At 57.6% G+C, this 25,595-nt stretch overlaps 1 protein-coding gene across 3 annotated transcripts; it reads right to left on the bottom strand.

Moving 5' to 3' along the window:
* Nucleotides 1-433: 433 nt before the first annotated feature.
* LOC113977588 (diacylglycerol kinase beta-like) lies at nucleotides 434-24,272 on the bottom strand. 3 transcript variants are annotated; one of them, XM_027703846.1, is made up of 25 exons: nucleotides 24,172-24,272; nucleotides 18,821-19,088; nucleotides 16,585-16,661; nucleotides 15,441-15,606; nucleotides 14,433-14,672; nucleotides 13,446-13,616; nucleotides 13,078-13,127; nucleotides 12,410-12,484; nucleotides 12,191-12,310; nucleotides 11,173-11,290; nucleotides 10,785-10,873; nucleotides 10,262-10,378; nucleotides 10,039-10,137; nucleotides 9,733-9,846; nucleotides 9,572-9,645; nucleotides 9,377-9,451; nucleotides 9,203-9,288; nucleotides 8,905-8,994; nucleotides 8,373-8,533; nucleotides 7,370-7,434; nucleotides 6,349-6,439; nucleotides 3,487-3,688; nucleotides 2,176-2,296; nucleotides 2,017-2,077; nucleotides 434-1,465 (listed from the first exon to the last, which is right to left on the bottom strand). In XM_027703846.1, the coding sequence occupies exons 2-25, from the start codon at nucleotides 18,885-18,887 to the stop codon at nucleotides 1,367-1,369; spliced, it is 2,628 nt and encodes an 875-aa protein (XP_027559647.1). In that variant the 5' UTR covers nucleotides 18,888-19,088; nucleotides 24,172-24,272; the 3' UTR covers nucleotides 434-1,366. The 3 variants fall into 3 exon arrangements, with proteins under 3 accessions (XP_027559647.1, XP_027559648.1, XP_027559650.1); XM_027703847.1 differs by lacking the exon at nucleotides 24,172-24,272 and adding an exon at nucleotides 20,687-20,749; XM_027703849.1 differs by lacking the exons at nucleotides 18,821-19,088; nucleotides 24,172-24,272 and having other exon boundaries at nucleotides 16,601-16,661.
* Nucleotides 24,273-25,595: the final 1,323 nt, after the last annotated feature.

Genomic DNA, 25,595 nt, shown 5'->3' on the forward strand with positions numbered 1-25,595 from the left:
CTGGGAGCAGGGGTGATTCAGGATCTGGGTGTGCCCCGCATGCAGGGCCACCGCTGGAGGCAGTGGGTGCCTGCAGAAGCAACCAGCAGCCCTTTCTATGGGCCAGTCCTGCCAACTCCCGAGTCCTGGGGGCCCATCCAGACCCCCACAGCCTCCATGCATTCATCCATTTTCTGGTCCCTGTGCATCCTGGGGAGAAGCTGCATCACATGCTCTATCCATCCATGGGTGACATCAGCAAAACCTGCTCGTGCATCCCAGCTGGGCTCCGACAGCTGTGCAGGCAGCAGCAACCACGAGACTCCTTGGATTTGGAGTGGGTTTCAGGGAGACGGGGCCACACAGAAACTGAGGTGCAACTGCTCTCCCCTGCTCCCCGCAGCCATCCAGGAGCACCAGAGGCAGCACTGGTTGCACTGGAAAAGCACCAGCCTGATGAAGCACATGGGCAGATGTGTCGAAAGGTAGCAAGGACACCTCCAAGTGAGAAGAGCTTCTGTATGTCTCTCCCCAGGGTCCCCAGCCCCTGGTGCTGGCTGGCAGGCTTTAGGAGAGAGGAAAGTCCATGTGGAAGGAGGTGCCATGGAGGACAGCCAGCAGAGAAGGGAGGTGGTATCTGTGTCCAACCTGGGCTCATAAAAAGGTGACCCCCAAAGTTCCACCAAAGTTTGCTAAATAAATACATAAATATGAACGTGAAGCCCAGAGCTGGGGCACGGGGGTTTCCCAGGATTGGCAGCTCGCCCCAAAATTCCTTTTTTTGCCATTTCCCCATCAAAACAGTCTCCTCCCATCCACCCCACAGTTGTCCCTGTGCACGGTCAGTCCCCAGCCTGTCCCATGCCTTGTGGCTCACAAGGCTGGCACCAATGGCTCTTTGCATCTCTCTTAAACCCCACAGCAGAGAGGTGAGTGGCTGAGACGGCTCCTCTAGTTTAAGGAAATAAATAATCCTCCCATTGCAAGGGTTGGAGGACAAAGAGCCAGTACAGCAAGACATCCAATGGCCTTCAGGAAGGTGAAAAATAAATAGGTGGAGCTTGGCATTGCCTCAGGAGCATGTTCACTCACAGCTTGGCTGGGGGGTATTTAAATAAAGGGAGAAAAAATCCCAGTCCTAGTGCTGCTCCAGCAAATGTGCTCCCTGTATGCCAGTCTGCCTTCACCCACTGTTTCCATCCCGGAAGGAGAAGATGCTTGAGGTGGTTGGGAAGGAGCCTCCAAGATCCTCCCAGGATAAATAATCTCTGCTGGGCTTGGAGGGGGAGTTTCTGTCCCAGCAGCAGAAGAGGGATTTGGGGACCCCCTGCAGCAGGCGGTGGCTGGAATGCCAGGAACCTCCAGGCTGTGGCTCCTTGGATACTGTTTAATCCCGAGTTCGGCTTCTCCTCCTCAGGAAAAAGAAGCTGCTCTTCTGGGGCGGGCCCAGCAGCATTGGCACCTGGCTTTTATGTGTAATTTTGACCTAAAAAGAAGTGGAAAAACCCAGCTCAGTAAGGGGGTCCTGGGCTCTGAGCCCTCCAGGCATCCCCCAGCCCCAGGACCCTGGGGAGTGACCCCAGCAAGCTGGGAGCAGCTCAGCACCCAGCACTGGGGCAAAGAGCTCTGGAATCACATCCAGGCAGTGGTGGGATGGGAAGAGGATTTATCCTCTGGGCAAGCTGCCTGCCAAATTGTGGGGGACACCACTGCAGCTCCCCCAGGAAGGGACGCTCCTGTGTCCACTGACCCAGAAAGGGATAAGGGGAACCCTGTCCCCACAGCTCCCACGATGGCTTGTCATGAGTCCGGGGCCTTCATGGGCACAATCACAGCTGGTTGGGCTCTGTGGCCACCCGCCAGCAAATGTAGGAGCCTTCCTTCAAATTCAGAGGCTTTGCCACCAGGAGGCAAGGCTGTCCAACCCAACCATCCTGCCAGCCCCTCCTGCCCCATCCTGCCAGCACCTGCTGCCCCATCCCAACATCCTGCCAGCCCCTGCCCCCCCTGCTTCCTGCTCCCTCCCCGGGGACTCACAGTGCAGGACGGCTGCATCCAGGGCTCCCCATCCACCTGCATGGGCAGCAGCTTGGACGTCCTGCAAAGCACAGAGAGAGGGAACAGGGGGTGACACTGACACACAGGGTGTCAGGTTTTGCTGTTGGTCGGGTGCTCAGCTGGGACAGGGACAAATACCTGATAGTGACGGAGGAACACTGGGCCAGTCTCTTCCCCGCGCTCTTCAGCCCCGTGTAGATCTGCCCCATCTCCATTGCACCCTCCAGCCCCACCACCTCCAGGAGGTGGTCACTGAGGTCTGCAAGAGAGAGGAGTCTGAGATCCCATCCCCAGGGATCCCCTACCTACCTTCTGCCATCATGCGAAACATCAGGGCCAGCACACCAGGGCTGCTGGCTGTCCTGAAGTACAGCAGGGCTGGTGGCACTGGGGGGATGTGTCCTGATGTCCTTTGTGTCCCATGACCACCAATCTGGATGTTTGCAGTGCTGGCAATGCTGCTATCCAAAATCTCTGGAGAAAAAACTCTCCTGGTCTGCAATAGCACCTGGGCCTATATGGCTGCAGGGTGCCAGCCCAGATCCCCAGCAGCCCTTCAACTGTTTGTTTGCATTGTATGAAATGGTGACACCCCTTCCCTGGGTGCCCAGGGGTGCTGCAGCCTCCCAGGAGCCAGCATGCATGGCAGAATCCTCACTGTGAGAAATCTGCTCAAATCCCAGGGTATAGCCCCTTATCCCAGCTCATCCTGCTCTTCTGGGCCACCAGCAAGGGCACCCAACTCTGGCACAACTCAATCCTTCAGGGTTACCTTTCACACACCCCTGCCACTCCACCCCTAAGAAGCCCTCTGAGCCTCCCATACCGTCTTACCCCCCCACAAGTGGGGCTGTCCCCAGGGTACCGACCCTGCTGTCCCTTACACTGCCTTTGGGACTGGCTTTTGCTCTGTCCCACTCCCTGCTGCCTGTTCCCACTGCCTCACCCAGCAAGGGAGAGCCAGTGATGGCCTGGGATATGACAGTGTCATCACAGGGGGGCTGTTTCCAACCCCAGCTCCAGGCTGTGAGAGGTGGTGGGTGGAAAATCAAGGCACTTTCACTGTTTCGCTGGCTGCTTCTACCCCACTGTTACCCACTGGGGAATGCTGGCAGCACTTGGGGCTGCCCCTGCCCATGGGGATGACTGGTGGCTGCAGCAGTGAGTGCAAGGTGCTGGCCAGGACACAGTGTGGTCACTGTGCTGCTCCTGAACCCCACATCCACGCTTGCAAGGCTGTGGCAGAGCCTGAGAAGAGATGCTTACAAAAGCCCTCGATGCCAGCTCTGCAGCTCTGTTCCAGCTCCTCCTTTGCCACACCGTGGGGTCACCCTGGCACCCCAAAAGACAGTGAGCCAATAACAACCCCTCCAGTGCTGTTGCTCCAGACCTGGGGGGTGCCCAGTGCCCCCGTGCTAACCCCACACTCCCCTATTGCCCATGGCTCACCCTGCACGCAGAACTTCAGCTCCTTGGCATCGGTGACCACCGTGCCGGGCACCTTCTCCGGCGCCTTCTTGCCCAGCCGGTTGTAACCACGCTGCTTCTTGGTCTCGCCCCAGAGGTTGGAGCCTCCGTACATGCTGGGGATGTTGAGGACAGCGATGCCCTCCAGGGACATGTTGCTCAGGTCTAGCAGGGTCCCGTCACACTGCCAGGTATGTGGGCAGCGTTAGAACATGGGGTTGGGGGGCTGGTGCCCATCAGCACAGAGCCCAGCCTCCTCTCCCCACCACAGGAGCACAGTGTGACACTGGATCGTCTGCCAGGGTGAGTGGGGCTGGAGACACAAACAAATACCCCCCTGCCCCACTTTGCTTTCCTAGAGCTGACTACCACCACCTCACCCTCCTTGTGCTGCTCTCCCCTCTATTTCCATAGAAATTTTACTACCTGTCCAAAATGGCAGTTTTAAAAAGTAGATTCCTGGGAGACCACAGAAAACCTTGGCTGGGCTTAGTGCTGTGACCCAAAATAGGAGGCAACATCACCTCAACCCTGAAGTGACTTCCACCCAAGGAGCTCCAGCACATGCTTCCCCACCTCCCCTTGTTCAAACTGACTCCAAAAGACTGGAAAGTTTGGCTGCCCAAAAAATAGTTCAAACCAGTTTGTTTTCAATAGGCACTAGGAAACTAGAAATGAGGCTGGAAGGAAATTATGGGAAAGGTGTCAGAGGGAAAAATGTCAGGTTTTGGAGTGAAAACCACAAGACAGCACACAGGACTGGCGTCCCAGGTTTTGCTGTCGTACAGCAGGACTGCCCTGGCTGAAAATTCCCTGTAAAAAGAAAAATATCCATTTCCTGCAGCTTTCCCACAGGATTGAAGGCAGCAGCCGTGGAAATGCATTTTTTAACTTCAGGTCTTCTCACACTACCCAGACACGGATCCCCTTCCTAGATACCTCTGGTGGAAGCAGCTGCTTTCCCATCCAAGTGGAATTTCTTTAGAGCATTCCTATTTTCCTTGAGGCATCTGGTCTCTGCCTGCCACTCTGCACCTCAGCAAATCCCAGCACAGCTTTTTCCTTGCCTCTTGGTGATGCAAAGGCATCTCTGCTCTCACTTGCTGTGCCAAGAGGAATGAAACGGGCTGATAAGCCCCCGCTGTTGCTCTAACTCCAGTTGTTTTCCTCTAGCAAAGGTTTGGAGCTTATTTTTACCACCCTCTTGGCCAACGCCGAGGACACCAGCCCCACGTACGCAGAGCTGGACACTCACACGAGCAAACACCTCAGTGTGTCAGATCCATTCTGCCTGCCCTGATGCTGCGGGATCTTATTTTTAGCCTTGCACTGAAAGCAAAATGCAGGAATCTTCTAGTCTGGGAGGGAAGAACTATTTCTCCAGGGCTCGGAAAGGATGTAAATCATTTCATTCTCAATACATCTTAATGATATTATGATTTGTAGGAAGAGAAAAGACCTCAACGCTTGAGCAGTGGGTACCAAGCGAAAGGGCTTCAATTTTTGTGGGACGGGCAACACAACCTGAGCATCACCCCCAACTGCAGGCACCTTTCCCACCTGCCTGCAAGGCAGTGGGAACCAACCCAGCCACAATGGGATGGGAATGAGTTGGCTGCCCAGGGCGCGGGACGATGGGATGCTGCAGGAGCCTGTTCCTGCCCACAGCTGCCCACGCCTGCCCACACACCCACGGGCAGGAGCAATTCTCCCTGTGGAGTCCTCCCTGGTTTGCGTGCCAACGAGCTACAATGGGCTCTTTGAGCAGGGGCAGCTGACGGCGTGCTGGCAGCGAGGCTGGAAGGAGAAATTTGCAGCTGGGGGAAAAAGCAAATTCATTTCCAGGAGTCGTAGAGGGAATGAGTGCCAATTTCCAAAACAAAACTGCCATTTCTCTGCAAGGCTGACAGTTGCCTGGGAGCCGAGGGAGGACAGGCTGCTGCTTTCAACTTCATATACTGTGGGATTAACGCTTTCCTGCCAGTGGGCTCAGCTGGTGGGGATGTTTGGTGGGGAGCACCTGGTAAGGAATGGGGGGCACCTCGTGCCCATCTCCAGCAGCATCGAATCCCACAGACAGAGACTTTATCTACCCTGGGACCCTGCTGCATGGATGGGGAAGGGGGTGAGATGGTTTTGATGCTGCCTTTGCTCCTTCCCACCAGCTTCTATGGGTGCAGCTACTCATCTTAGGCTTTGGGAAGGGATGAAACTCCTGGTCTAGAAACAGGCATAAAAATTGTTCTGCCTGTGGCCCCACGTCTGCAGGGCCAGGTCTCCAGGCTCTGCCCACTCTCTGCCCACCACCAGCACCCCTGTGCCTGCCACCTGCTCTGATTCCCACCAGTCTCTTGCAGCAAGCACTGCTTTTCTCCCCTCACCCTCCAGACTAAGTTATAAAAGGGTGGTTTATCTGGAGATAAGGAGAGACGGAAGTTTACGGCCGAACCCCCCAGCGCCTCCGGAGAAGTGACAGCGCTCTTAGCAACCACGGGCCCTCCTCCCAGCTCTAATTAAAGGCTGTTTCCATGTCATCCAACGAGCGCTGGGAGCAGCGCGGAGTTTATAGAGAGAATATTCCAGGCACGCTCTTGAATACAGCTGGAAGTGGGGAATACAGGCTTATTCTTCTGCCTGCAGCTGGCTGGCTTTGCAGCAAGTGCCACGTGGTGGAATGGGGGGTCCTGCCAGCGACTGTGTCCTCCTACCACTGTGAGGGGTCAAAGCCATGGTGGCACCCTCTCTCCAAACAGTCAAAAGCCCTACCTGAGGAATTTATGGCCAACAGCTCCCAAAAAGCCTTTGTGCCATGGCTGGAGCCAGGGACCACCCCAGGAAACCCACCTCCACCTCAACATAGTCGTGGAGCTTCTTGCAGGTGGCTGCAAAGGTCTCCGATGTTCCGAATTCGAAGTACCACAGCTTGTTCTTCATCCTGGGGCACAGAGACATGTCAGCATCCTGCTTGGAAGTGGTGCCTTGCCCCAGTTAGCAGCAAGATGAGCTGCCAGAGATTGTCTGGAGCTGTTGTGGTGGGGACATGAGCCATGGATGGGGACATGAGCTATGGATGGGGACACAAGCCATTCTGGAGAGGAACTGCCAGCATCATGACTCTAGGGAGTTGTGTGATGGGACAAGGGGTGGCTCAGGCAGACCTGGCTTAGACACCCTGTGCAGGGGGAGGATGGGCGTGCTGGGTGCTCCCTTGGCATGGGACAGGCCGGTGTATCTTGACAAGACTGCCGGGGATGGGATACCCCATGGAGGGGATGTCTCACACCTCAGAACCCTCCTGGCACTATGTCAGGCAGCCCCTGACCATGGCTCATCCCCTGCATCAGTTGTTGTGCCAGGCTTTGATGGGGGGCTGTAAGCTATGAGGAGCTGTAAGCTGAGGGGAGCTGAATTTCAGGGCAGAACCAGACACTTTCATCCATTCAGGATTTTTCTAGCAGGTATTTCTGAACCTGAGGATGGGGGTCACAAGCCACAGCTCCTGCTGCCATCACCCCATTTCCACATGCCCCAAGCACAGCAGGAGCGAGCTGTGACCTGCTGCCTGCCTGCCCTGCCCTCACTGCCTGGCCTGCTCCTGCCTGTCCTGGAATTCCATGCTAATTATAAAGCATGAATGAACGTAACTGGGTGCGTGGCCGAGTTCGAGCAGCCTGACACAACACACGGGGCTTGAAGGAGCACCCAAACCCCTGCCAAGCCTTGCCCCGGACCTCCACCGTGCCCTGTGCACGCCCTGCCTGTCTCCTAAGGTTGACTGAACACAAAGTCCCTTTGGATGATGCACGGCAGCGTCAGGGTGTCCCCCCACACCCAGCTTTCCGGGGGGCCCCTGGGAAGCTGTTACCTGCTGTTGAATTTCTCAGGGTGCTTTTCTCGCATGATGTGGAAGCGGTGGGCGATGGAGGCGTCCTGTGGGGAGTGGGAGCACAGAGACATCAGTGGCACAGCACAGAAAGCCCCGCTCTGCGCTCTGTGGGCATCCGCCAAGGTACGGGAGCTCAGCTCTTCATGGTCATCGCTGGCCCCCGTGGCACAAGGACACGGTGTGGCAGCCATGCTGAGGCAATGGAGGGACCCTCAGCCAGGCTCCTCCCAAAGCTTGTTAAGTGAGATGTAATTAGTGCACTTGGCTTCCTTCCCTCACCACATTGAGGGGATGCTGAGGGGGGAGAGAGGGCTACCAGTGGGGCAGTGGGGCTCCAGGGACACTGCACCTTGACAGCTCCCCTAGCAGGGTGGCAGCTCTCCTGAAGCTCATCACACCCTTTCCTTATGCGAGGGGGGGTCGCATAAGGAGTCCAACTCAGAAGCTGTCACCAAATGCCACCTGCAGTGACACCCCCTGGCAAGAGCTGATGTGAACCCAGAAGCATCCCATAGAGCTGCAAGTGGGTAACCCACACCATGGTGGCACCCCTGGCCCAGGACAAAAGTGCTGCAAGCCCCTGGGAAGAGAAGGGCTTTCCCAAATCCCTCCTGCTCTCAGGATTGAGCCCCAGCACTGGGGGAAACCCCTGTGGCACAGGGCTGCCAGACTCCCCTGGGTCAGGAAAGCATGGGGGAACGTGGGTCTGAGCACCAAAGCAGGACTTTGCTGATGGGTGCTGTCTTGGCAGGTGGAGTGTCCTCGTCCCTGGGGCTCCAAACTTCCCTTGAACCCTGTTTAAGCTCCTTTCACATTCTTCCCAGTGGAAAAGAGAAATCCCATGCCTGCTTATGTATCTAAGTGCTGCCATTGCAAATGACAATAAAACCAGAAAAACGAGGCCAGGAGATGGAGGGAGGTTGGGAATGTGAGCAAGGAGGAACAGGGAGGGAAAGATCCATCCTTGGTTCATGGAACTCACCACCCCAATGGAGAAGTAGTTGTTGATGATAGTGGATGGGACAGGATCTCCGTTGGCCTCCCTGTCACTGGGAATAACATCTATCTGCCAGCGGTCCAGCATCACCTCAGTGCTGTGCTCGATATCTTTCAGGACCTTCATCAGGTTGCCTCCTTCATAGCCTGGAAGGGAAAGAGGAGGATGAAGGAGGATGAAGGGGAGCACAGCCATGTCATAGTTGGGTGTCAAGCACCTAGGGGAGCCTGGGGCTGCTGCTATGCCACATCCTCACAGCAGTGGCAGAGATTTCGGCTAATGGTGGGGCTCTCCTGATGGAAAAGGTTGGGCAGGACCCAGCTGCAGGGGGGGTGAGAAAGCAGTGGCTGCTCTTTTTGGGAGGGGGTGCCTGGAGGCACCAGGCTGAGATGAAGCTCTAACCACATCCCAGGAGCCCAGGAGTCCTCCCTGCCCTGCGATGGCACCCACCCAGCTACACTGGAGGGTCCCCCTGGGCAGTGTGGGCACCTCCTGGGCAGTGCTCATCCGGCCTCACCTCCTCCCCAACGCAGGCACCGTGCCAGGTCATTGCCCGTTCCCAGGGGCAGGACAGCCACCGGCGGGTGCTTCACCAGGTTCGCCTTATCTGCAATTCAAAGGGGAAGAGAGGTTTGGGGCTGACAAGGCTTATTCCTGCTCCTCTCCATGTCCCTCCTCGGCCGGCAGCCCGGGATGATGCTGTTGTCAGGACTCCCCCCCCCCACTTTCACATGGGGAATATTGTGAATCCGTGGCAGATCACCAAGGATGCAGGCAGATGATGCTCTGTAGGAACACAGCTGTCCCTTGCTCACCTATGCAGTCCAGGATCCAACCCACTGTGCCGTCCCCTCCGCAGGCCAGCACACGGAAATCTGGAGTGTCCCGAAAGAAGTTGAGCCTGGAGAAAGCCAGGAGAGACAAGGTGTGAAGTGGGGTAGCAATGGCTGGCAGGAGAGGGCAGAGGATCAGCTGCTGTGACTCCGTACCCTGGCGCGGGCCCGCCGCGGTCCAGGTTGTACACTTGGCGTGGGTTGAGCAGGTAGTGAAACTTCCGAAGGACTCTGGGAAGAGAAAGGTGTGAGGAACGCTGCGGAGGTGAGTCCCACACCAGGAGTGATGCGCAAGGGACCAGTAGCCCCCATCCAAGGTGGGATGCTCTCCCTGGGCAGGACCCCACCTACCGCTCCCCTTGCCTTCCTCCACTCTTGGGGTTCACAAGCACCAGGAGTGGGTGCGTCCCGGGCCGGGGGCTGATCTGGAGGGCAGAAAATGGAGCTGTGAATTCCTGCCTGCTGCAGGGCTCAGCAGCAGAGCTCACCTGCAGCCCAGTGTGGGAACCTACCTGCAGTCCTTGCCCATCCACTGTGGTGGAGTTGAACTTGAAGCCTTGGGTGTCCTCGGGGGTGGTGCTGGCAGGGGAGTCGCTCTCCGATCGTCGGCAGTGGGACTGCCTGTCCTTTGGGGAACAGAGGTATGGATGCCCACACTGCCCCAGAAGGCAGCGCCAGCACCTGGGGGAGGCAGGCTGGCCTCAGTGATGCCCTGATGGGTTCCTATCACTGGCAGCAAGGAGGGGGGCACTTACCAGAACAAGGGAGGCACTTACCACTACAAGAGGGTCACGCACCAGGATGAGAGGGGCACTTACCAGGACAACTGGACAGATGTAGGATGGCAGCAAGATGTGGTCCCGCAGTGGGCCCCCATCGCACTCTGGCTTCACGTGGGAGGCACACTTGTTGTGGAGCTGCAGGGGCAGGAGGAAGGGATGTTGAGCAGGGGACACCTGCCATCTCCCGCCTGTGAGCCTCTCCTCCCCAGGCTGGCCGTGCAGGGGGCACTGTGGGTGCGCCCCAGCCCCCGGTACTCACGGTGACTTGGCACCAGACGCAGTGCAGGCCGGTGATGCCCTGGTAGCACTTGATGCTCTTGTGACATCTATCGCACTTGACGGGGGAATTGCCCTCGATCCAGGTGTGCTGCATCACCTGCAGGGCACAGGGGGACACTGCAGGCACACAACCGACCCACAGGCATCTCCCTCCTGCTAAGGGCGGCTGCCACGATTTCAGAAGCTTGTCCTGCAGGGATGCTGACTGATCCAATCCAGCTCGTCACACAGCTGACTTCCCTCCCTGCTGTTCCATGCAGCACAGCAGGGACACCTGTTCCCCAGCCTGGAACCACGGCAAACCTTGGGGCTGAGGTCCTGTGAGTGCCTGGGGACTGGGGACAGGGTGCATCCTGCAAGGCTTTGGATGCTGGGAATGCCCATGAGCCGCTGCCCAGGATGAGAGGAGCAAATCCCAGGGGAAAAAGCCATGCGGGATCAGAGCAGGAGACCAAGGGGCCAGGAGACCCACTGACTCAGAAATGCACCGGCTGTCTACTCACGCTTGTGTTTCTCTTGGATTTAACATAGGTACTGATGCAGGAGGCAATCTCTTTGGACACACACCTCTCGTGGACTGTATACTTGCAGACTGGTGAGAGAGAACAATCATAGAGACAGAATCATTTAGTTTGGAAAACCCTTCTAAGACCATTGAGTCCAACTGCTGTCCCAACACTACCAAGGCCACCACTAAACCATATCCCCAAGTGCCATGAAGGAGATGGTGAGCATCGTTCTCCAGCATGGGAGCTGTCTCCTCCCCTCTCACCCTGCAGTACTCACGGGGCTCAGCACTAACAGGGACCAGTCCCCTCTCCCCAGGGCACTGGATGGAGTGGGAGCCACCAGCCTGGGGGTGCAACATGCTGGCAAGGATCCAGGACTCACAGGAGCAGCAGAGGCCCTGCTTGCGGACCCCCAGCAGCATGGTGCGGCAGAAGTTGCAGTAGGCGGGTTTCTTGAAGTGCTTCAGCCTCCAGGCGTGCTGCCCATCATCCTTTACGTTCTGCAGGGCAGTAGAGTGGAGGGTGAGGGGTCACTCCCCTGCTGCCAGGGGTCCCAGAGCCCTCAGCCCACCATTTTTATCGGCTTTTCATCCCCTAAAACCCCTCACTATGTTTGTGGGAGTTTGCTCCCAGCAGGATCATGGGCTCCCCCTGCTCCCCTTCTCCCTGGTGTTTCTCCAAGATGCAGGCCCTGGGCATGTCCAGCTCCAGGCACCGAGCTCCAGCTCCCACGGCCTCTCAGCACAGCCCAGCCACAGGGAGGATCTTGGTGGCTGACAGGAAGGTGACTCCACATCTGGGACCAGGCCATCACCACAGGGTGACAAAAGCACAAGCCTCTTACAGCTGGAGCCAGGCAAGAGTGCTCTGCAGGAGCCAGTTAAAATTTCCTGCTTTCTTGAATTTTCCTGCCAGAAAGCCTGTCCCCCACCCCCATCTCTCCATGGGAAGCATAGGCACCATGAGCAAAACCACAGATTTTTCCCTGCAAACTATTATCCAATGGCCAGGGATGCACCTGAAAGAAATGAAGGCCAAAAGGATGAAAAAACACCACGGAGAAATAAGGGGGGTTCCAACCGCCCCACCTCTGCTCTTTGAAGCTCACCCCATAAGAGGAGTTACTGTTTTAGGTGCTCACCTTAATTTTTGATTAAATATTCATCTAACTGGATTATGCTGCAACAGCAAGGAGTGAGCCCAGCCTTCTTGGGCATGGCAGCTGGCAGTGACTACAGCTCAGAACTGAGCTTGGGAAGATTTGGGGGTAAAGGTGGCAGAGTGGGGGTGACAAAAGGGTTGGGGGCCAGTGTGGGGCTGTGTGGTGCTGTGTGAGTGCGTAGTCTGTTGCTGGAGGCAGGCTGGATGCAGCCAAAGCAGGTCTCTGTGGGGGCACTCACTGTCTCCATCCCCAGGAGGACCAGCAAGGGGATGGTGGTCATGCCACCCCGGATCCATTCCTCCAGCGTCACGGTCCCATCGTGATCGTAATCTATCTCCTCCATCATCGCCTTCAAGATCTGGAGGAGGAAAAAAATGTAGAGATACGGTGATTCCAGCCACAACTCTAGCTGTGGATCCCCACATCTGCCCCAGCTGCCCCCAGCCCCAGCACTCACGGGCTTCAGCTCAGTGGAGTCCCACTCCAGGTACTCAGCCACGTGCACCATCTGGTTGATGATACGATCCAGCTCCTGAGCACAGAGAGACGGTGGTACCCGATGCTTAGGAATGGCTTCAGGCATGAGTAGAGTGTCCAGCCCCAAGCCCTCAAACTGGGGATGTATCAGGTTTACATTTCCACATGCCCAAGGCCACCCCAGTCCCCACCCGCACAGGCGGGGCAGCGACACCCCAGTCCTCAGTGGGTGCTGGGAGTTGTCTTCTGCCCTGAAAACATGCAAGAAAATCTGCAGTGGGTTTTTCCTGGGAAAAACTATTCTGACAAACCAGATTTTATTTCCAACAGGTTTCAAGGGCGATACCCAAAGAACAAAGAGAAAACATCCCAAGGGAGAAGGAGCTGTGCACTTTTTCTCCTCTGAAACACCACGACCTAATGCAGAGCTTCAATTTCTGGTTGGGTGGATTTTTTCTTGCTCCTCCTGGATGCAGTGAAGCTGGCATGTGTCCCCCACCCCTGTGGTCCAGCTGCTGCCTTCCTCCTCCTTTCCCATATTGCTGCCCAGCTCAGAGCACCTCACCTTGGGAGTGGGCACCTCAGTAGTGCCCTGCCTGCTTCCAGCCCCCCGAGGAGCCCCCGCTTTATCTCTCATGGAAGGCTCACCGAGCTGTCCAGGAGGCCGTTCCCATCAGTATCGTAGAGGCGAAACATAACTGGAGGGAGGAGAGAAGCTGCTGAAAGAGCCCAGCCCTGGGCACCCTGAGGCACCCCAGGCACCCAGGTCTATGCTGCTGAGGCTCTGAGGTGGGAGCAGGGCTGTGCCAGCTCAGCTGGGGTGAGATGTGACCCTGGGGCTGCGGGGTATCAGAGTAAAGCCCCTCTGCCAGGCATGGGTAACACACCCAGGAGCAGAGGGGGATGCTGAGTGGTTTTCCCAAATGGGCAAGAACATCCAGCTCTGCACCCCTCCTTGGGCAAACCCCCTTCAGGTGACCCCCCTCCACACGGCACGACCGCAGGGTCCCACTCACACTCCAGCTTGTCCTCTGCTCGTCCCCTCTCCAGCAGCGACAGGTAGCAGACAATGTCCTTCAGGTGGACCACCTGGGCCAGGGCGGTGGGGGGCGGAGGGGGGGTGGTTTTCAGGGAGCTGGGGCTCTTCCGCAGGCTGAAGGGTAACCTCTTCTCCACGCTCCTCGTGCCTGTGGGCAGGAAGAGAGGCCACACGCAGGAATGACACTGGGCCAAAAGTCATCCCCAGGTGGGACACGGGGGGCAGGGACCCATTCGTCATGGGGCTGAGTGGCACAACAGGGGAAGGGCTGGGGACACAAAGGGGGTGTGGGGCTGGGGCCCATCACAGGAGAAGAGCTGGAACACAGAGAGGATGTGGGGCTGGGTGACACTGCTGGAGTAGGGTTGGGAGCACAAAGGGGGCCCGGGGCTGGGTGCCATTGCTGGAGCAGGGCTGGGCACTGCCACTCAATCTCTGGGTCACAGACCCCCATCCCTCAATTGCTGCAGGTGCAGGCAGGATGAGTAGTCAGAGCCCATGGGGACATGTCCTGACGGGGATAAGCACCCACACAGAAGGAGTGAAAGCTCAGTGGGCAGCAAGGCAGCTTGCTGGGGTGCCAGGACAGCCCACGTTTGCTGCCGCCCGTGCCAACAGCAGCCTTTGGCAGATGGCGGCTCCTGGCAGAGGGGCCCTTCCAGTGCTTGCCTCCTTGGGGGCTGGCAGGAGCCAGGCAGGGGGCAGCCATGACTCACCACCCCATTCCCCACTCCCTATGAGCTGCTACCGGGTAATTAAGACATTGACTGGTGGGGGCTCTGTGGGATGGGATCAGTGGCTTAAGTCTGCCAAGCAAAGGTGCCAAGATGACAAGAACACTCCGAGTTTGGAAGGTCACCGCCACCATGACGGGGACCTGACCAGCTGCACTGCCAGGGCACGGAAACTGCGGAGGGCTTGGCACTGCCCGTGTCCCCCCACGTGGAGTCCCAGCCAAGCTCACCTGGTGACTGAGGGCTGAGCAGAGACACGGAGGAGATCCTTGAAGAGCCTGAGGAGTTGTGAGCAGAAGTGGTGCCAGTGGTGGACTTCTGGGAGGATGATCTGGACCAGCTGGGGGAGGCATTGGGGATCGATGCTGGGGTGAGGGATACTGGCTGCAGCTCAGCCACGTTGCTGTGGCAGCTCTTGGGCTCAGGAGTGTGTCGTCCCAGGGCACTTCGAAGCATTTTCCCATTGATCCCTGCAAAGTAAGATGTATGCCCGGGGCAGTGTGACACCAGGGTGCCTGTGCCCCTTACTCCAGGAACTGTGTGCTGAGTGCTCGCCCTGGGTCCTCTCCGCTAGCCCCATGCCTCTCTGTCCTAGCATCTCAGCCCCAGGGATCTCTGAGAGCCACCATGAGTGGCCCCCTCAACCTCCTGCCTGTCCCAGTGGCTCCCAGCAGTGCTTCCATCCCATGGATGATGTCCACCACGGTTCTTGGGACCAGACAGGGAGGATGTTGTCCTTCACCATCAGCCAGAGTCCAGTGTCCGGGGAGGTTCTCCTTTTCCTTTTGCAATTTATAGTCCTTTCAGTAGATGTCTCCATGAGCCACAAATCCACACGGAAAGGGCTGGGGGAGGCAGACTTGGGTGCTTGGCACACAACCCCTGCTCCAGGTGCTGCTGAGTGCAGGGTGGCTGCCTGCACCAGTACCTGTGACAGGGGCATAGGCCACCTCACTCTGGAAGGAGATGCTGACTTGGGCTCTGAATGCACAGAGGAAAGGGAGGAACCAGTGCCACGGTGCCCTGTGGGGGCCTATCCTAGGGAAATCCCTCCCTAGAACAGCAAAGGGCCCTGGGAGCCCACCCGTCGGATGGAGAAGAACCGGGTTGTGTGCTGGCCCCGATGCCACCCACTTCAGGTGCCACTCCCCAACCTTCATCCCCGTGAGCAGTTTGGGAGCAACCCCACCATGCCATGGTGCCCTGGCATGCCCAGCTGGGTGGCAGGGTGGGCTCACCGAGGGTGCTGTGCTGCGAGACACCGGGGCTCTGGCGCTGGGTCTCGGGGGAGGCCTGGCATATCTTACGCTTGAAGGAGGTGAAGAGGTGTTGGCAGAGCTCCTCAGGCACATCCGCCTCCAGGTAGGTCTTCATGAAGAGGCGGAAGCCCTCGTAGTCGATGGGCTGGGGAGGAGACCAAGGAGGAGGATAGAGGTGCCCCAGGCACACCATGAGGGTGCAGAGAGGCCAGCAGGGGTGGGCTCCATGCCCTCGGCCCCCCTCACCGGGCACATCAGCTACACAGCCCTCCCTAAAGCTGCTGGCTTCCCAATTCCCAGTGTGGGATATAACCTAAAGGGACCCAGAGGCAGCAGGGCCAGAAATGTCCAGTGCCAGCATGGCTCAGCCAGGCCAGTGGTGCTGGGATCAGGCTCAGCAGCCAGGGCAGGAGCTGAGGGAGTGGCAGGGAAGGGCAGAGCAGCAGGACCCTCTAGCCTGCCCCCAGCCCCTGGGGACTGTCATCCTCCTGAGGTCTCCTCCCCTCCTCCTTCCCCACTGGGCATTGCCATTGCACAGGGACAATGCCTTCCCAATGGCTTTTGTGGACCCAGCTGGAGTGAGGGTCCTGTGGTGCCCTGGAATAGTGGGGTAGCTTTGTGCCCTTCCTCACCATGGTCAGCCAACTGACATTCCTCATTTTGCCTCGATTCTAGTGATTACAGCCCCCGTGGAAGTTCTCTGTCCTGCTGGCACACTAATAGGTCTCTCTGAAATCACTACTCAGAAAAAATAATCCCAGCCTTCTTCGGGGGAGAGTGAGAAGGCACAGACCCCTCCCGTCACCACAACGGCAAAGTAATTTGCTTTTCAGGGAACAGAAAATCCCTCCCAGATTCTGCCTGGCAAGGGAATGCCCCCAAAAGCTCTCAGCAAGGCAGCCAGCACCCATGGCAACATCACTGGGATGGGGTGGTGCGCATGGTCCCCGGGATGGCCAGGGAGTCCAGTCCTGGGAGCACGACCATGGGGAGAGTTGGGGGACAGCCAGCCAGCCCTGCCTTCTCCCGGCTGCTTTCAGGGGTGGGAGCCAGGCTGGGGGAGCTAGCAGGGGGCCAGGAGCTGCCAGCAGCACAGGGGAATGCTGGCAGGACAGGGCCATACCTGTTCGGGGTTGTACCTCGAGAGGACGCCGTCCCCATGGAACTCCTCCAGGACATCCTTGAGCTTCTTAGTGGAGTCTGGGGAGACAAAGGCACCGTGCTGAGCACGGCCACGCTGAGCACCCTTTGTCATCCATGAGCAGGATGGTGCAGAGGGGTTTATCTGCTGGATATACAATTTCTGAATCCTTCCATGCCTGGAAGGGGCCATCCATGCCCTGCTTCCCCTTCCACCTTCAGAGGGCAGGGCAGTTATGGAAAGCTGGCCTGGGAGCTTTACATATATAGAGAGCTTCCTCTTACCTGTATGAAAATGAACACAAACCCAGAGCAAAGCAAGCCCAAACCACTCCCCAGTCCTGGCTGCTTGGGAGGTAATGCTGAGCACATCCCTGAATGTCCCTGCCCCAGTGCAGGGCTCTGGGTGAACGCTGGCACCCCTTGGCAGCCCCAGCCATCCCAGAGGCTGCCTTGGGCTGCCCACTGGCATCTTCAGGAGGTGCCAAGAGGGAGAAATAGAACAGTATCCATAGAATCATGGAATCATTTAGGTTGGAAAAGCCCTCTAAGATTGTAAAGTCCAACCATTAACCCAGCACCACTGCGTTCACCACTAAACTACATCCCACATCTACATGGCTTTTAAATCTCTCCAGGCATGGTGACTCCACCACTGCCCTGGGTGCCTGTTTCAGTGCTTGACAACCCTTTTTGGGGAAGAACTTTTCCCTAGTGTCCAATCTAAACTTCCCCTGGTGAAGCCTGTGGCCGTTTCCTCTTTGGATTGCTCTGTGCTAACTTCTATACAAGCAGTAATGACCTTCCCTGGCTGGGTGTCGTCAGGGCTGGAGCGTCTGGAGGGACATTGGTCTTTCCGAAATAGAGGAAAACAGGAAAAGAAGAAAAAAAAAAGATCAAGGGGAGGGAACATTCAGCCTTCACCTTCACACACATCTTTGGGCACATGCATTTAAAAGATTCTTGGACACACCAGCCCTGTTAATCACTGTGAAATCCTCTCTCTGAGTGGGGGCTGTGCTGGCTCTGATCCCCCCCCGCCCTCCACTGGGGATGGAACTTGGCACTGGACCACAACTGTCTGGGATGTCTAGGGTGCTCAAAAAGGGGTTTCCTGGCCCCAGGGCTGGGAGGACCCCCCAGCCCTGCTCTCCAGGCCACCCTCCTGGGGAGGAAGCAGCTACCCATGCTGCAGCCTTGCTGGCCACGCTTCAATTAACGAAATGAAGATGCTGTGTTTTGAGCCCAGCATTACAGATGGTGTTTTAGGGTCTGGGATTCAGCAAAGCAGAGCCCATCCTCCAGAGAGGCAGGATGAGATGCAGAGAGGGATAATGCACACACACCTCTGCCTGCATCCCCGCCTGCCCCTGCCTGAGTTCTCTGGCTGGGGAGCAGAGGCCTGGAGAGAACTTGCCCCCACTCTCATCCCTTTGATACACAGTGTCCCCAAAGACAGCCTCAGAGGGATCTTGTGGTCCTCTTTGCCTCTCAGTCCTCCCCCATCCATCCTGCTCACCCCAAGGTTGTGCCAATCCTGCAAAGCAACACTCCTGAGATTTTACACCCCTTCTTCCTTCATTCTGTCATCCTGGCTGGGCTTTCCTGCCCATCCTGCCCTGCTCTCAGCACCTCCCTGGGCTGTGCTGCTTCTCCATCAACTGCTGTGAAGAGCACACCCGGCTCTTTGGCGGGCAGGACCTCAAGGACTTGGTTTTGGACCCCTGGGCTTTGCCCAGGCTCCCTCTCCAGCTGCTCCCAGCCCCAGAACCCTCCGGCAGTGCCACCAACCTCCAGCCCTCGGCAGGAGCTGCAGAAGGTTTCTCTTCAAAAGCACTAAGGAAAATTACCACAGAGGGTTGGCAACCCAAGGCAAGCTGTGGAGCAGCTCCGTGTGTTTGGGAAAAGCCAGTCTGCTTTCCTGGTTGGCATTTCACTTTGCTAACGAACGTGGGAGCCCGCCGCCTTCAGAGGGACTGAGCCGCGCTCACGTGTCCAGCCCCCAGAGCTCAGCTAAATCCTCCCAGGCACGCAGGCACAGGGACCCCCACCAGCCAGTGCTGGGGGTCAGGGACCTTCCCAGCCTCCCCCCCCAAAATCTAAGGAGTTACCTAGTTCTCTAGGAGGACACTATGAAAACGTAGGATGCCAGTCTGGCACAGATCAACAGGACTTTTCGACCCCTTCTCCCCGCCCCGGGAGGGGCAGAGCGTACTCACAGTCTGTGTACTGCTGGAGCTGGGCGAACTCGGTGGGGCTGAGCGAGATCCACATGCCATCGCTCATCTTTGGGCAGCAGGGCCCGTGGTGAGGGCCACTGGCTGCTGCGCTGTCGTGCCAGGCTCAGTGCCACAGGTCCCCGCCGGCCACTGGGTCACACCGGCACTGCGAGGAGCATGGGGGGCTCTTGGACTGCTGGCATCATCCTGCTGAGCCCGTGGGCAGGGAACCCCAGAGCTTCAGGGCACTTGGTCAGCACCTTCCTCCCTGGAGGGGGGCAGAAAGAGAGGAGGAGGTCAGCAGTGCCCTGCCCACGGTGGGCAGGGGCTGGGTCCTGCTGCACTGGCTGCCCTGCCACAGTGCCCTGGGGAACAGTCACCTTCAGCAGGGGGGTCTGGGGGGCAGGGGGTGCGTGAGCTTGGAAATGGGGTGCCAGGGTGCTTCCCCAGCTGGGAAGGGCCCCCCACTGCAGATGTGGGGGACACTTGCTCCAGGGAATAGGGAGGGGAGTGTGTGGGCTGCAGCAGGGGATTGGTAGAAAGAGGGGTGAGCACACGGGTCAGGGCACCTCTCAGTGTGACCATCCCCAGTGCTTGGTGTCCCTGGGGACAGTCCCCAGCATTTTCCAGGGGAACCCAGCATGAGGAGCAGAAGGAAGGGCACAATTAATTAGAGAAGATGCAGCACCTGGAGGCAGGGGATCCAAAAGAGACGAAACTCCCAGCTCACTCCACCTCTAAAGCTGGTGGTGACCTTCAGAAAATCATTGTAAATGAAAATCTACAGTCAAAACTGAGCACTCGGGAAAAATCTGTGTCACAGAGAAACCCCAACCAAGGGGCCCTCTCCAGCCCACACATTTTCAGGCTTCAAAACTGATTAGTTTTTTCATTTAACCAAATTGGTCATCAGGCAAAGAGCAACATTTGGAGGAGGTGGTTGTTCTCCAAGGAATTTGATCTTCATTTTAGGGTCGTTTCCCTGCCAAATGTTGGCTCCCAATTTCCACCAGCCTGAGCTCTCTCCTGATGGACTGGAGAAAGCAGAGCAAGGATGAGCTGGGAAAAGGGTCACAGGACTTGGGGTGATGCTCAAGGAGCACCCATCCCTCCCAGCTGACTGCACGTTTTCATTCACAGAAAAAGGTATTTGATGAAGGTGTGTGAGTCAGTTGTGGGAGTTGTCGGGTCTCACATGCCACACCAATCCCAGTTGGTGTCCCTAGGGACATTCACATATGGGATGCGCCAGCAGCAGTCACTCAATCCCTCATTCTTAGGGCTTTCCCCAGTATTTCTTTACTAATGCTATTTTGGCTTTATATTCAGCTGCTACAAGTGCTCCAGGCAAGATGTGGTCCAGGGACAAAGCCTGGTGTTGGGGAGGAGGGAGCAAATCCTCCTCGGGGCTGTGGGGAGGATGGTGACCCCTGAGCGAGCAGCACAGGGCTGAGCACCCATCTGGATGGCTGCCAAGGGGTTTTCCAGCTGCAGGGAGTGACTGCACTTCTGGAGAGGAGCCCACCAAACCCTGGGCATACATTTGCTGGAGATAAACATCATGACAACGCTTAGTCCTGCTCAGTCCTTTCCTCCTGGGAGGACACAGCTGCTGGAGCCTTGTTCCAGCCCTCCATGGCCTGGGGCTTCTTGGCTCCTTCTGATGCTGCCCGGAGGGCTGTGGAGCTTGGGGACACTACAAAATGCTGCTTCTGCCCAGGGTGGTGGGGGGATGGCTGTCCCAGGATAGGGAGGAGTGCCCTCACTGCTCTGCCCTGAGGCACTTGTGGGGAGACAACACATAATCCTGGAGGAAATGTCACCTTCCCACCCTCATCGGGGCTCTGTGGCCTCATGGCAACTCACCTCCAGCCTATGGCTATCCCAGCTCATCCTGGCAGCTCTTTGTCCCCATGCCACCAACTGGGGACAGACTGCATGCAATGGTGGTGGGGTTAGGAAAGAACTACCCCATGTCTTTCCACACTGCCATCAGTTTTGTGGGAATCTTTATCTCGGGGAAAGCACAAGCAAGAACATGGTGTTTGCTCCTTTCCTGGATGATCGGTTTGTCCCAAAGTATCTCGGAGGCTGGCCCAGAAGAACTCAGTCCATAAGAAACCCCCAAAAGTGCACACAGACTTCATGTTTCCTGGCAAATGAGCTGTTTGGTTTGATCAGAACCTATTTTTCATTCTAAATTTATCCAAGGAGAGGCTGAGAGCACAGAGCTAGTTAGAAGGAAAGGGAAAGCGGGGGGGACATGGCTGGCTCCAGCTGCCTGAAGGAGTTTGGGAGCACTGAGCCCTCCCATAACAGACGGCAGCAAAAATATCCCTTCCTTCTTTTAACGACGGGTGATGGGGCGGCACCAAGCGGAGCTAATTGGGCTATCCCAAGGGGCTTTCCCCCAGCAAAAGCTGGAATAACAAATGCCACTTCTGGCAAGTCAGCCTTGGATTTCAGGAAGGGCAGGAAAAAGCCTCCTTAGGAATCCAGCTGCTCCTCGTTTGGCTGCCCTCTGAATTGTCAGCGGCAAATTATGTTCTATTAAATCAAATTTGCCTCTCGCTAAAAATAGCTCCCTACTAGTGTTACAAATAACACCGGATTACCCTGCCTGAAAGCGCTCACCGGGACGTGGCCCCTCTCCCCCTCCTCACTCTGTGCCCGCCAGCCGCGCGCGTGGGCTCGGCCGCTCCGCCGGCACCGGCGTGGCGTGACTCAGGGCAGCTGGAGTGGCTGGGGGAGGATGGAGAGGGGGGAGCCTGGAGTCCCCCAAACCCTCCCAGGGGATTAGGTGGTGCTGGAGCCCTTGGGAAGCTGCATGGAGCATCCTGCCAGCCCCGGTGATGAAGGAGGTGCCATAGGGAGCATCGACGGGTACAGGCAGAGATGTGGCTCAGGGGGAGCCAGGGCCTGGCCATGTAGGGCCTGAAACACGTCAACAAGGGAAATGCCAGGCGGGAGCTGGACATGGGCCAGTCCCCGTTGGTGAGTGGAGCCCGGACAAGCAGCAGGACCGAGCCACCAGGAACATCTCCATATCCCTGAGAAAGGGCTGCCCGTGGGCACCACCAATGTCCAGGGATGGGAGTCTCCCAGAAGCAGTGATGGGACAGCAGAACTGTTTTTCCAGCCAGACACCCTACCAGAAGCCTTCCCACCAGCCCTTGGCTGCTGGCTGCCCAGTGCTGCTGAGGATGGAGGACCCAGCTCCTCCATCACACCACAGTGCCGTGGGGCTCACCGTGGCATTGGGAGGGCCTGTTCCATTGTCACCCACCTGGCATCTCCAGGACTGGGGCTACTGATGGGGACCTAGTTCTGCCCATGCTGGAGCAGAGAACCAGGGGCAATGGGATGGCAGCTTCCAGGTGCTGGCAGAGCCTCCAGCCTCTGACCAGCTCCACAGGAGCATGTGGATGAGGCTGCAGCAAAAGGCCTGCAGGAGATTTCTGCTTCAGTTGCCCTTTGGGAAGGAAAAACATCGTCTCCTTGAGCTTGAGGATACAGCATGAGGAGGGAATGCTCCTGCTGAGCACAGGCACAGGGGCACGTGCAGAGGCTGTGACTCCCCGAAGGCAGCGGGACACAGGACAGCACGACGCTGGGCCCTTGCCTGTGTCCCTGCCCAGGCCTGCAGAAAGCCACAGTCAAGTGACACATCTCCTCCTGGGGCAAAGCATGGCAGGTCCCTGCAGGAATGGCATTTTCCAGCCCGCCCGCCCCATCTTTTGGAAAGATCAAGCCTATTTTTGTGTTGGATGGGGAGAGGCCCCTGAGGCGGTGGGTGGAGTGTAAATCCCTCCTGTCCCACTGCAGCAAACAAACCCCAACCAAGTCACGCTCAAACTATTTTCTGCAGTGACAGGAGAAGGCACTTTTCTGCATTTTGCCAGCCCAAGAGGACACTCAGGATCAGCTTTTTCTATTCTCCAAGCCTGTTGCTGTCTACACGTTCCCCCGGCCCTTTGACCACCCACCCACACAGAGCCAGGCACACTGTCTGGGTACCTCACACCAACTTTGCTTTGAGTTCTGAGCACCCTCATGGCACACGGGCAAGGAAAGGTGCTGGCAGAGGTGCCCAGAGCATCCTTGCTCTCCCACACAGGGAGGAGGGTGGCCACAGCCAGTCCTCTGGCCTCGGAGTTGGGCTGTGGATGTACTGACTCCCAGCTGGGCGCTGGGAGGGCTTGGCTCAACCCTGTGACAGAGGGGACCCAGCACAGCACCCCTGGAGCTCACCCCCACCCAGGGCCAGGACAGCTCAGTTCACACCCCAGGGACACCAACAACTTCCTGACTTACTACTGTTGCCTTTTTAGAGAATAATTTTGCTGGCTGAGTTCAGAGCAGACTGGATCTGAGCTAGGATGCCTTCGGAGCAAGATCCATCCCCTCATCACTGTCCCTGCAGGTCCCAGCCACACCAGACCTTGTCTCACGGAAAATACCCTTCCCATGCCAGACAGGGAGGCAAATGCTGGCCCTGCAGCCTAGGGAATGGGATTCTGCCTAGGATCCCACCTCCATCACCAAGCCCAGGGCTTCAGGAATGCTACAAACCTGGCAGAGGGAAGCTCTGGCTCTCTCCCTGTGGAAATCCTGCAGCCACGGGTACCATGGGTTAACCACACCTTGTGTAGGATAACATTGCATTCTGATAGCTTTGAAATACATTCTTCTCCCCTTTCATCCCCCAACACAACCTGCAGAACAAGTCCCATCCAGCCTCCTTCCACAGGCCAGGCACGCTGAGTACCTCCTCAGTCCTCCTGCCCTCCAAAGCCAATGGCCCCAGCAATTTTTACTTAACAAGAAAGACACTAACGAGCTTTTCTGGCCTGGCAACACATGGGAACGGCTGGATCAGGCTGTTCTTCTGCCCAGCCAAAGGATGGGTGGTTTTACAGCCAGGCTGAGAACCAACACATGCTGAGACACCAGTGAAGGGGGATAGCCCCTGGGCTGCGTTAGGGGCTCGCTGGCTGCCATGCTCCCCACCCTGGGGACAAGAGGATGCTGCCCTCTCCTTCTCCACCCTTCGGGAAGCATTTCCCAGGGGCTGAGCCAACGCCCGGGCACCGGGAAACCCGACACCCCAACCCCAGCGCTGCCCCATTCCTTCAGCGCCTGTACCGCTCCCCAAACCGCTCGGGAAGGGGTCACGACCAGCCCGAGGAGGGTCGCGGACTCCGAGGGCAGCGGACGGCAGCCGACGTGCGCTGCCGAGCCGGTCCCGCGTGGATCGGGGGGTTTGCCCACGACTGAAAGGGGTGTGAGCCCACGGGGGTCCCCGGCCTCCTCCCGCCCAGCCCCGCGTCCCCCCGCCGCTGTCCCCTTACTTGGCGGCGGCAGCGCGGTGCCATCGGCGGGACCGGCCGGGGCGCTCCGGCGGCGGCGGCTGCGGGGCTGGCGGTGCCCGGGAGCGCTGGGCAGCCCGGCGGCTCCGCGCTCCCGCGGCGGGGCGGGGATGGGGGGATGCGAACGGGCCCGGCCCGCCCCGCCGCTCCGCTCCGCCCGCCTCCGCCGGCACCGGCGGGCGGCCGGGGCGGGAGGAGGAGGAGGAGGAGGAGGAGGAGGAGTTGGAGGGAAGAGCCCGGCGGCCCCGACCGCGCCCCCGCCCCTGCCCGGGCCCGGGGCAGCGCCGGGGAGAGCCGTGGCGGGAGCGGCCGGCTGCGGGGGCAGCGGGAGCCGCGTTTCCAGGATAAAACTCCTTTATTATAAATTCCCCTTTCCCCACAGAGGCAAGGCTTTCCCCACTTCCCACTGACCCAGCAACCTGCCCCAGAGCCCCGACGCTACCCGTCCCTGTCCCCATTCCCGCCTCCGTTACTGTCCTTGTCCCCGTGCCTATCTCCATCCCCATCTATATCTCCATCCCCATCTCCGTCCCTGTCCCCATCTCCATCCCCATCCCCATCCTCATCCCCGTCCCTGTCCCCATCCCCATCCTAGTCCCCATCCTGCTCTCTTCCCTGGGCCTTCCCTCCCCCTGCACCTCGGTCTCTTATTTTCAAGTAGTTTCACTCATGGCAAAGGTTGCTCTTTCCTCAGGAAGGGAACAAACCAGCGAAAACAAACAAACAAAAAATGCCAAAACAGATAAAAAGCATTTTTATTTTCTTTCCATGACGCGTCTGCCTGCCTGCTCGGGAGTGACACTATTTCAGGCATGTCTATTATTTATGTTTCACTATATTTATATTAATTAGAGACGCCATCCATGTACGTAGTTCTCCAACTTCAAAAAAAGCAGGAGAAGGGGAATGACATCTGGGACTGAACTTTCTTGAGAGAAACAGGAGCAGGATCCACATGTATAACTGCATGCTGCGTGCCAGTCCCAGATGACGTTCCTGCTCTACACTGGGAATCTCTCCAGTTCCAGCCTCATTTTCCCTCCTTCCTTTCTGGCTGGGACTCCAGAGAGATGGGTCAGGGCCCCTGGCTGAGGTGCTGAGGATGATGGTGTCCCCAGAGCCATACAGCTTTTAGAGGAGATAGAATCATGGAATCATTTCGGTGGGAGACCTCTAAGACTGAGGTCAATCATTAACTTCTGATGGTGGCACTTGTCATCTGCGTCCAGGAAAGAGAATCGTGCCTTCAAAGAACTAACTAGTCTCTGGTGGTGGGCTGTGCCAAAGCACAGAAGAGTCCACATTCCGGAACAGTGGGAAGAGGACCCTGAGTTTCCCACTCCCATCTGTGCCAACCGTCTCTCTCAGGAGCTGTAACCTATGTCAAGACTGATGCAAAATGGGTG

Source organism: Neopelma chrysocephalum, unplaced genomic scaffold, assembly GCF_003984885.1.
Source record: "Neopelma chrysocephalum unplaced genomic scaffold, ASM398488v2 Primary Assembly neopelma1_252, whole genome shotgun sequence".
Lineage (NCBI taxonomy): Eukaryota > Metazoa > Chordata > Aves > Passeriformes > Pipridae > Neopelma > Neopelma chrysocephalum.